The following is a 12,551-nucleotide window of genomic DNA, read 5'->3' as shown; positions in this document are numbered from 1 at the left end:
GTCTTACTTTTTAAGTCGTGTTTTGTAGACCTCTGATTGTTTTCATATCTTTCTTTTCCTGTCTCTCCACATTTTTTATTATTCAGTCCATATTAAAAAAAAAAATCACAGAGAGGGGAACCAACATAAAAGAGAAAAGACATAACTTTTACATATTTCCACTGTCAGGAGGACAATTTCAGTAATCAAGTGTTCAACTATTGCATCTATCTGGGATCCTGAAGAGAGAAATAAGCGTTCATACACAATGTAACTGGTCTGAATGTGCTCAGCAAATGCAGTGTTCTGGGGATATTCTGGATTTAGTGCTCTCAGAGTGCTTTTATGGCACTTAAGATTGGGTCTGAAAATGTCAAGTGCACATGCATATGTCCATCTAGTATCTCCTGGAAACAAGACATGCGTATCATATCTACTCTGTCAAGTATACAAAGTAAGACCAAAATTTTCTGCAAGCATCAAACTTTAGATATTGTGTATAGCACAGTGTATATGTGCTGTGGGTATGCCCAGGATGCTTCAGGCATCTTCATCATTTCCTAGATGTTATCTTCAAATGGAAAGAAAGACTCAATCAGATGTGACTCCTGACTGTAAAGACAGTTTGTGCATCTCTGCTGTTTCTAAACTGTTTCTATCACATGACTTTTTTATGACTGACTGGTCAAATACCTGCCAGGAGTGACAGGTAGCTCTAAAGCTCAGAGAGGGACAAGATAATCTCTGACAACTCTTCCTGCCTTTTATCCGGTAATTCTATTAAAGTATTTAGATGTATTAACAAATTGAAGCCGAATTAAGCATATTATGTGTTTGTCCTTAAGAGTCTGATCATATGTTTTCACAGGTAGTAATTTGGCTGTGATGACTATTTTCTACGTTCGGCAACACTTAAAAAAAATATACCTGCAAAACAGTTTTTATATCATTACTCTATTCTCCAAACATACACAGTATAAATCTAAAAAGGTTATTTTCTTTTTATCACGCCAACATTTCTAACATTTAAACTTTAAATCTAGTACCTGCTACATAAATGTCAAAACAGAATGGTGTCAGTGGAGTGAAAGGTTGAAGAAGAAGAGAATTGGTGGAATGTTAAGTCTTCATGACATTCCCGAGTCCTCACTCATTTCCAAATGGAATTGTATGCAGTAGTGCACAGTCATTATCACCCAATTTTTCAATACAATTTTAATACATTTTAAGAATAAATTTTAATAAAAATATTTTAATATTCTAATCTAACATAAATACAGGACTCTATTTCTGCAATATTAATAACCTGTTGCCTTCTAAGTGTTTTAAAACCAAGCATAGTCATTGCTTCAACTGATACAAAAGCAGTTGCTGCACACATACATGGCTGTTTTAAGAAAAAAAAAAATCTTTTATGCACCAAAAGGCTGAATTGCACAGAATCTATTTCTAAACACAAAGAAAAAGGAAATTAAAATGAACATTAATCCAATCTTTATGTCTTTTTCTGAGTTAACAAAAAAACTTGATTAATTCAAATTGAATTGCTAATTAAGTACTACTTTGTAATGCGTGTGGTGATGCTTAGAAACTAACATGATTATTAGCACAACAATTGCCAACAGAGCAGAACTGAATTTGGGTGTGGGGGGAAATGACTTGGTGAAAAAGCAGCTAAATCATTTTGTGTTTCTTTGTCTTTCAGATAGCTGCAATCCTGTCCTCTTTCTTGTGAGGAAATCGATGGCTGCTGTGAATTACAAGAGTTGCCAGTAGCCTGCAGGGTGGTTACAAAAGTACAGATTCTTAAATCATGATCTCTAACCCTTCCGCCTTTGGTCATAGATCCCTGTGGATGAAGAAAAAGATAAATCCATTCCTGTGGATGAAGAAGACTGGTAACAGTAGCATGGTCTCTATTTACAGGTATTATTACAAAACACTTCACATTTATTTACATTGTGGTCTTTGTGATAGAAGGGGCATAGAAAGAAATCCCAGCATTTCTCAAGACTCATTCATGTTTCTAAATCAATCCAGAAAAGACATAATGCAATCAACTCATAATCATCTAGAGGTAGATTATTGAGGGTTATGTCACAAAGAGAAGCCAGGAAACTCCCATCAGCCAGGCTCTTTAGTTCAGATTTAGTCATTTAGATATAGTCCTGTTTGAAAACAGTTATGCTGCTTCTTTCAGTATTTCTAACCAATAACAAGTTGAACAGATTCTGCAGGAGAGAGGTAGGCAGGCTTCTTAGCATAAGCAGCAGCCAGGCTGCCTGCAAACAGAATAATCAGTGTGTTTTCCAGCAGCAGCATCCTAGTCCACCAGAAGCACAGCACCTTGATACCTACAGATTAGCCTGGGAGGGCCAGTGCTGACCTGCAGCTAAAAATCCAATCTAAACGGAAGATGACTCACCGTGGCCTATATGCCACACCCCCCAGCATGCTGGGTTAGGGGAAGACTTACCCGTCCAAGTGTGAAAAAAAAAAATGCAGAGAGCAGCCTGGCTAATAAGAGTTCTTGTGCACTTGAACATTAGGACAAAGCACTCAGCTAAGGGCCACCTAAATGGACCAGGTCAGACCAAGCGCTGTTAATGACTTTTGACACTCTGTTAGCCCTGACTAACCTGGAATGTGGATCCACTCCATAGACCAGACTACACTCAGAAAAAAAATTGGACTTACTTTTCCCATTACCTAAGCATCTTAGTTTCCCCCTTTACTCTGCTTAACTGGTTACTTGATCTGAATATATGGATTTGCATAGATTAATTTAAAAATGAAATTAATATTTAGTGACATTATTAATACAAAAATTAAAGAACACGGTATTACCTGGTATAGAGAAAAAATGTGACAGAATATGTGTGCCACATGCACGAATCAGTACTACAGAAACTAAGAAAAGGAAGTTGCTCTGATCAGACAGGTAGTCTATCATGTCTGCCCATTTTTAATATATTCTCTGAGAGTAGCAGAAGGTACAAATGGCTCATATTCTGTTACATATTTTTAGCTGACACACTCCAATTATAAAACTTACATTTTTCTCTACCACATTCAAAAGACAGGACAGATCTGAATATTCATCATTCTATATTGTTTTAGGTATATTTATATTTTACATTAAAAATATGGCAATGGAAAAAAAGTTAAAAACACTTCAGGATATATGCTAGATGAAACAATCGTGGATGATGCCCATGTAATGAAACATATATTTCCAAAGTAAGAAAAGTGACTTATTTCACATTTTTCTAAACAGACCAAACAAATTTTTCAAATCTATATACTTCAAAAAAGAAATCAAAATACTATTTGGCTACACACTCATTTCTTCAAAGGACAACACTAGAAAGATAATTTGTTAGTTAGATCAACTACTGTTTTGAGACTCATATTTGCCTTGAAACACAGAAAACCCAGGTTTGCCACTAGTCTGTTCAGTGACCTTACACAAAATACCTTTTTCCTCTCCACCTCTTCCTACCCTGAGCATGAAAATGTAATATTGATCACCTTGAAATGAGAGGTACAATGTGATAGAAAATTATTGCCATTATTACTACTTGTTGGGTCCTTTCTATCCTGTATAATGTCAGCAACCTTAACCTTTCAGAGCTGAACACACTAACTTTATTAAAGACCTGTCACCCATACATCTGCTTCTGTTCTGACATAAACAATAATTTCTATGGAAAACAACAAAAAATACAAATTTATGTGGGAATATGATAATGATTCTTTTTACTAGGATTATTTTCAAGCACGGATTTTATGCTATACTTATCACACAAGATAACTATACTTCAACATCATCTATTGACATGCCTTTCAATTGCCTACTTACCTGCTTACAAACTAGTCTTACAATACTTATAAAACAAATTCCACTCTGGTTCCAAAAGATCTCTGTTGCTTAGTTTCATAAAGCAGGACAGAGAGTACAGTCCTTATTTCAGAAACATTCACAATATGACACAACCGGGATGAAAAAGGAGGCCATAAGTACATTTCAGTAGAGAAAACAAAGTATAAGATAGTTGGCTTCAACAAAACAGTGAACTACATGGCAGAAACACCGAATTCTCTGACATCATAGAAAAATGACAAATTACTTGGCTGTGGAATAGCTGGGGCCTTGACTAAGATGAATTAGGCTGTCTATACCTCACAGAGTTTTTATTTCAGGAGCAGCTGCTTGAAATTCTTCCTAGCATTTTTAGTCAGAATATTGCCTATTTTTTCAAAAGACAAACTTTTCAGGAAAAATTATTCTCTTTGTTAGAAATTCTCCAACTTCATAAAATTTTCCAAAGTACCGGGAAGAAAGAAACAACATGGCTCCTTCTGTTTCTAAGCTCTGCAGCACTCCCCTGAAATTTGGAAGATCCTAGCCTGTTTATTCTATCTTATTTACAGCAAGGACACACAGTTAGGTCTCCCACTTCTCAGTGCTAAGCTATATTCCCCTCTGGTTCTTCAGTGTTCTGGATCTTTGTCAGAATCTTATGTTCCCTTAATATATAAAATATCTACTGGAGTGGAACTAGAACTACAGTATTTCTTCCTCAAGAAGATTAGCCATTATCACCCAAAATACAGAGCCATTTTTCTTTTCTTTTTGTAGATAGGTGTATTTTCAAAGTATTTATACAAAACAGAAGTACTCTAACCTTCTATGAAAAACTATCAGTTCTATCATATCTTACAAATGTCTGGATAGGGGACTCTTCTTTAAAGACAAGATAACTGCATGTAAATCCCAAGTATAGCATCTTTCCATTTATAGCACATTTTTTTGCAAATTTCATCACAGTTATGCAAGAGAATGATTATATCAAGATATGAAAAAATAATGAAATACAACAAACTTCCAAATGCGTAGGGTAAGAACATTTTTTAAAAAATGGAAAAAAATTGCTTGTACTGTTTTAAGTTAAAAATTCTATTCTGTATCTTTCTTGCATCCCAATACCTCTTACATTTCAAAAAATAGTGGTTTGTTAAAAGTCTTCTGGAAGTTTTTGGCATTCTTCTCCTTGAAAAAAAAGGGTATAATAAAAATAATGATCTTAGACTGATAGGTCAAAAAACTATTGAAAAAAAATATTAACAATTTCTACAAGTGTTACATTTAGCCAGGAACATAAAGACCAAAGTTTGGGACCAAATTGTGTTCCTGAAAACCTTTTTCCTACACAGAATTTCTTCAGTGCAAACTACTGAACTCTGACAAAAGGAATCTAATAGATTCAACTTCTGAACAGACAAGAGTGGTTGTGTAAATTATAACTTTGCTTTGCAATTACCATAACAATAATTTTCACAGTGCGCTTTTGCTACACAGAAACATTATCCTTGTATTTTCTAAATAAATTCTCTGAGATCATATACAAGTTTGGTTCATTATGTAAAATACTGATGTCCTTCATGAAGGGTGCTTAAAACACAGCCTGAAGCAAATGGAAGAACTGCAAGAAGTATTTCTGCAGAACTGTATCAGGCAGTTAGAAAACATGAGCAAATACCTTATCAGCATCAAGGGTTTGTATTTAGCAATCTGTATTTAAAAATTATATTTGTGTAAGTTCCATTTTCTAGGTGTCATTGTTTATGAATCATACACAAGATTATCAATTCGTTCCACCCTAACCAGGTGTATATTCTCCTATTCACAAATCATTCTCAAGGCTGCAATAATAATTAAATGTTATCAGATATTATCAAAACTGCAAGAACCTCCATAACAATGCCATTTTCCAACATGGAATGATACTGGTTTTTGAGATACTGTCACTTTTCCTGCATAAGCATGTGCAAAAAAAAATATTAATGAATACCTTGTTAAAAATAAATTAAAGAGCCCGCACAGAAAAATGTTACAAGAGGATTCATTTTGATTTATTTTCTGCTTTGTTATTTTCTCAGATATGGCAAACAATGATAAGAAAAAATAAAGTCTAATACATGTACTTACTTGTGATAAAATGGAAAGCTGATGGTGATAGGTTACTGCATTTCGATTAGCCTCCATGAAGAACTGCTGGGTTTGTCTCCTCTCCTGATCCAGTTTCTTCTCCAACATGAGATGAGAGGTGGATAGAACATCCAGGTATTTCATCATAACATCAGACAGCAGTGAGCTGACCTCCACTATGTCTGGACGTGCCTCTGCATCAGGAGTCAAGCAGCTACAGAAATAATATTCTCTATTTACTTATTTCTAAAAAAAAAACCAAACATTTTTCACCACTGTATTTCTCCACTGGTATTTATGGAGTCCTGCAGGCCAGCACTCTGTTCATTCTGCATGGGACAGTTTGATGCTGTGCAGCCTCGTTGAAATACCACAGCACAGCCCCTGGTATCAGCTGGAACAATTATCCTTGGCACCAATCCAGACAAAAGTGCAACTAGGGGCTGCAGCTGTGCACCCCCAGACACACTGGGGAGTGCCCAGGGCCTATTCGTGGGACTGGGAGAGACATTGCCTCCCTTGTGGCGACTGTGCTCTAGTCAAGGAGCTGCACCACTGAACAAAGCATCTGTGAAGGAGAGGAGTGTGTTGTCAGAAGGATTTACAGGAGAATGTCACGATTTTCACAGAGACTTTGCAGAGACAAACAACGCTCTCAAAACAATGCAAAGAAGCAGGAAAATCTAGAGCTTACGCTCAAAGAATCAGTGGATAGAGGCTCCCAAGAGGAGCTAGATTGGGGACTTGTGACTTCTGCCAAGAGAAGGAAGGTTTTTCCTCTAACTACAGATATATAATTACAGAATAGGTATAGTGACCTAGCAAAAGGTGAGGAAGAATAAGACCTAATGGAGGACACATCAGAGCCAGGTGAGTCTGAATCAAGAGTTCACATCACAAATAAGATGCAGTAGCTGACAGTCATTTGAGGCTGAGGAACAGAGGCATCCATCTACTTGATCTGATTTGGTGCCTGTGATGTCTGTTGCTTGGACTCAGGACATTGTGGAGATACTACTGATTCATCCTGACCCTTGGGCTATTACTTCTTGCTGTTCATTCATATGGGCACAAATAACACTATCAGGGTCAACTCCGAACACACTGAAAGTAACTACAGTGCACTGGGATCAAGTGTGAAGGACACTGAACAGAGATGGTGATCTCCTTAATTCTATCAATGAGGGGGAAAGGCTCAGGTCAGGGTGGGTGCAACCTGACTGTGTGTAGTCAAAAGCTTATGAGTGAGGATCAGAGGAACAGACCAACATGGTGACATTGTGGTAGACACCTGCTATAAACCACATAAAACCAAAGAGGAAGTCAATGAAGCCTTTGTTGGACAGATGGAGGAAGCTTTGTGATGGTAGACACTCATACTCATTGGGGCCTATTAACCACCCTAATATCTGCTGATGGAATGGTTGACTGCAGCAATCAGGAGACTTCTGGAATCTGCTGATGACAATTTCTTGGTGAAGCTGATTCAGAAGCTAACTAGCAAAGGCACTCTGCCAGATCTGCTGCTTACAGACAAGGAAGAACCAGACAAGGATGAACCAGACAAGGATGTGAAGATTAAGGACAGCCTTGGCTACAGCAGCCATCAGACTGTGGAGTTCAAAATCCCAAGAGAAGTGAGAGAGATCGTATTGTTACAACAAAGGACTTCAGGACTAGACGACTTCCAGGGGCCCCTTCCAATCTAAATTACTTTACAGTTCTATGGTTCTTGTTTCAGGCACCCTAGGTAGCTGTTTAGTGACTGAAATAATATACTATTAGATCTATTTTTAAATCCCCAGAATATTTTGTATGCAATGTAGGACAGAAAAGCTGATAGGGACAGTTCTGCATGCACTACAAAACTCTTAAATCTTAACTCCAGTGAACCTGATAATTTACTACAATTTCCCTACAGAGTACTATTGACCTGCTAACACACATAACCCAACACTCTTCTTTAAAGAAAGTCACAGAATGGTTTATTATTCCTAAAACAGTTCTAAGTAAAACACAACTGCCATGTGAAGTAGCAGTTCTGAAAATATTTTACAATACTTGAACTCCTTGATTTTAATCTTTTTTGTTTAAATACTCTCAAATACATTAATTTAAATAATTTCCATAACTTTTAAAATCTGTTTTACTTGAAATTTTATATTTCTTTTGAAGAGGTGCAAGTTTTTCACCCTTAAGAAATATTCTTGTTTGGGATTTTTTAATTTTTTCTTTTTAGTCCACTGAAATTGGTCAAAATTTCCCAGAACAATGTGAGCTATAAAACATTTCTCATGAGTTCTATTTCCATTTCCCATGCATCTAGAAATGATTTATGACTAAACACCAACTAGATTGATGTTCAGCTCTGAAAAACTTCGGTGATTATGATTCCAGAACTTTCTTTTGTAGTTTAATCCAATAAAACTGTATTTTAATAACAATACCGAAGAAGAAGAATAACGCTAAATGCAAATTTACAGTTACAACATTAAGCTTTCAATGTTTTTTCTAATCATGATCAAGAAATTATTTTTCTATTTATGACATTCATCTTTGAATATGTATTGTGTTTCAGTCATTCAAAAATAGTTCCTTTTCTGTTAATTTTTCCTCACATATATTATAACTAAAATCTCATTATTACTGCTTTTCTTTAATGTTCCTTATTCTTTCTAAATATCTCACAACCTAAACAAAGCCTTAATTTAAGAATTAACCCATAGTAAGAGATAATATTAAAAATAAAACAAATAAAAACAATCAACACTTTACGCTTCTCATGCTATTACAATATGTAGAGAAATCATTAGGTAATGTAAAAATTTTAATATTTTCATTAAAATTAATTTCCAAATCTCCTAAACGTAAATTTTAGCACTATTAGCACCTATACTTGCCATTGTTGTCCTTCATTCTCAGGGTCTTTAAATAATAGAAACCTTTTTGTACAATAAAACATAGTATAAAACCCTTAGTCTTTATACAGTACAGTGCTTTTTTAGAGATGGAATTGCATATCTGAGAAAGTATAAGCATTTTTGTGCTAAGTGGGGCTTTTTCTACAATGGAAAAATCAAGGGAGCTAGATCTCCACTTCACTCTGTGCTTTGCTTTACACATGACATTATCACCGGAAAGATGTAAACATAGCTAAGAGAAATATGTGATGAGTGAGTAGAACAAATACAGTCTCATTTTTTCCTCCATTACTGCATTCTCTCTGCTTTGTTATCTCTGCTATCATGCTAACAGGATTATAAGGCAGTGGAAAACATATTTCCGTCAGTCAAATAAACAGAAAAACTATGAATGTGATCACACAGTGATCTATAAATAATACTGTAACAGGGTTACTTCCTTGACCATAATCTGTATTTGAATATTACTCAAAATGCTGTATTTTCATGGGGGAAAAAAATTGATGTGTAGGGAATTAACTACAGTGCTGATATTGTTAAATTTAAAAATTTAAAGAGTATACTGGTTAAATGAATGTGTTGACTATACCGGTATGTTTTCCTGTTGCATGTGTGCAGCTGTATTGTAGATGTTACTATTGAGGTAAGGAGATACCTCTGTTTTTCCTTAAATCTAAAGATATTACCTTTTCAGAGACAAATACTGGCAGTTGCTTAAGTCTGCAAACTGTCACATTATCTCTGCTGGAAGCACAGAAAACAAAAACATCTTTTCAGAAGGATGTCGAAATAAAATGAGATGAGTAATTACCTCTTAATGGTAAATGACACTTTTTCAGAGTAGTGTCCTTCTGGCACAGGTTCATCCATAGCCCCTACTATCTGAAAAATAAATAATCTACAGTTTGTTGAAGAAAAACACTCCATTATTTATTTCAAGATCCCATATGATAAATATTGTTTCTTTATTGATGGGCATCACATCATCAGCTCTAACTTGCAAAACAACTTAGAACACATCTTCTAATGCAGAATATCACTTCCAATTGGGTATCCACATTAATGTATATAATCACTGCAGACTAAAGTGCTAAAATATCAAAATCAAGGAAACAATAAACACAAACCCCCAATTATTTATTTTAATTTATGAAATCTTCCGAAGATGTAGATACACAACGCTGTAGAAAATCCAATATTATTACATCAAGCAATTTTATATATCTGAAGCTCCTATCACTAAATGCAATGAGTAAAATATGCTAGTCTGAGAGGTAATAAGAGATTAATATTTACAAGCAATTTTTGCAATTAGAATGGCAAGATACCAACTCACACAATGATAAACACTTGTGCTCATTCACACATTAGAACTGAGAGCAGTTTGTACATCTATAACCTTAAACAAATTCCCACGGATCAGGCAAGCACATGCAGAAATAACTGGTACATTGATCTCGCAAATCTGAATACCTTAGTAGCCAAGGAGAGCATATTGGTGCTGTAAAATGGTGGGTTCAGAGTTGCCATCTGATAAAGGATGCATCCTGCAGCCCAGACATCAGCCTTCTCTCCATACAGCTCACTCTTTTCAACTTCAGGACTAAGTAGAAAGCAATGCAAGTCACAAGCATTGAATGAATTCACCTGGAAGTAGGCTTATTTTCTAAAAAACCCCACCCAATATTTAGTTAGTCACTACAACATAATTTCAGAGCACACACAATTACATTCAAAAGGCTGCATTTATTTCCTTTATCAGCCAAATTCTTTAAGAGGAAGCACAATTAATAGCTTTTCGACCTCTACTGAAGTTCTTCTCATAACACTAGTGGGTTTTATGTTGTTCACTTGTCCTTTCCACTCATTTTATGTCTTTGGACTTAATGGATACAAGTGAACTACAGGATTTAGAACTAGTTTACAGTGATGGCATTTCAATAAAATGGACTAGAGAATAGATAAGCATATCACATCGTCTTGTAATTCAGATATCAGAAAGATTTAAATTCAACTCCCATATTTAGAATGCTAATGGATACAGGTTTGCTATTAATGTAAGTCAATAAACTTTACTCATTGTATCATTTTCATCCTCTTAAAACTACTGTAATGCATTTGTGTGAGGATGCAGCGTGGACACTCAGCAGCCAGACAGATGACAATACAAAAAAATATTGTAAAGATCCATTTAAAGCAAATGGAAGAAGGCAGCAATTTCAGACTCCACTTCCCTTTTCTAATTTCTTCAGTACTTTTCATGAACCTGGATGATAATAATTTATATTAGTAGGTATATTCTGATGTTGGAGGTCAAGTCTTAGCAGTAAGTAAGAGTCATATCACAGGATGTGGTTTGAGGGTTTTTTGCACTTATTTTTTTCTCTCTGTAATCATTCAGAGATACAAAAACTACTTGACTTCTTTCATCTGAAAATCAACTTGAAAACCTACTTCTTTACATTACCCCCTTCAGCTTAGAATTTGGAACCACTATATCAACTTCATAATTATACTACTGATATCTTTGGTAAAATGCCTTATTTTGGACCTGAGAGGTACTGTGTAAATTCAATTAATGATGCTAGAAGATGTCCTGCTGATATGTATAAAATGCAGAAAACGGATTTTTAAAATAAATGGGATGAAGTCCCAAGATAAATTATGATAAGACAAATTAAATTCATTTAACAGAATAGAAAGGCAGAACAGAGGTCACAGTGCAGGAAGGTGAGAGAAACTAACAGGTCACACACTTCTGATAAAATTGATCAAGTGAGATACAGATTCCTGAGGGAAACCTAATTAGCAATTTTTCTTGAATCTTCTGCTGCTGTTACATAACAATAGAGTGGAATACGGGATATTGAATATGGTGTTAGAACAAAATAGCATTTCTGCAATCACACTGTCTGTGATGGTCTGTGACAGTAACTCACGACTTTGTGGAAATTTCATTTTTATGTATTAGAAGTGTCTATTAGAGTAAACATCAGTATAGCAACTTAGATAGATGGTGAGCTCAGTAAGGCAAAGTCCCTGTCTTTGTAAAGTTCTAAGCATGCTCCTATCCAGAAAAATAAATCTGACTTGAATTCCAGTCTTTCATTCTAGTGATAATTTTCATGCATAGAGATCAAGTTAAAAATTACTATTTTTAAAGGACTAAATTATATTAAAATACCAAATTGAGATTATTCAAGCCAAATCTATGTAGCTATGCAAAATGCTGCACAATGCATAGCACTCACAGGAAGAGTAAGTTGAATACAATCATGAGAGAAACAGAAGCACCCATTAGCTGGCCTGCAGAATCTTGTGTTTGTGAACAGCAGAGAAGAACCTTGCTTGATGTCCAGAGCAAACAGACTTGAAAAAAATAATGCTATGATTTGGAAATCACAGAAAGAATATAGTGCTGACAAAGTTGTAGTTTTAGCATGGTTTCACACAGATGCACAATAGCTGGAAGTTAATGAAGTAATTTGTTCTGTTTATTCATGCTGAAAGATTTCGTGTTCTAAATGCACATCTAACGCCTTTTTCTTTTCCCTTTTTTTTTAATCAAAAGGAGGACTTGCAGCAGAGTACTATTTGATCTTTTCTTCCAGAACAAATGTCTTAGTCAGAAGTCTCTGATATTTAGAGCATTAGGATGA

The 12,551-nt window shown here is 35.3% G+C and overlaps 1 protein-coding gene across 1 annotated transcript in view; it reads right to left on the bottom strand.

The window, feature by feature from the left end:
• The window catches only part of NEK10 (NIMA related kinase 10), a 92,548-nt gene that overhangs the window by 31,807 nt on the left and 48,190 nt on the right, over positions 1-12,551 (bottom strand). Inside the window, 3 exon segments of the mRNA XM_051788979.1 lie at positions 5,972-6,185; positions 9,704-9,774; positions 10,366-10,495. Of these exon segments, the coding sequence (XP_051644939.1) occupies positions 5,972-6,185; positions 9,704-9,774; positions 10,366-10,495 (415 nt within the window).

Source organism: Manacus candei, unplaced genomic scaffold, assembly GCF_025592945.1.
Source record: "Manacus candei isolate 608988 ecotype Guabito, Panama unplaced genomic scaffold, ASM2559294v1 h1tg000026l, whole genome shotgun sequence".
Taxonomy (NCBI): Eukaryota; Metazoa; Chordata; class Aves; order Passeriformes; family Pipridae; genus Manacus; species Manacus candei.
The sequence above is the reverse complement of the archived record's forward strand: the minus strand, read 5'-3'. Positions and strand labels throughout refer to the sequence as shown.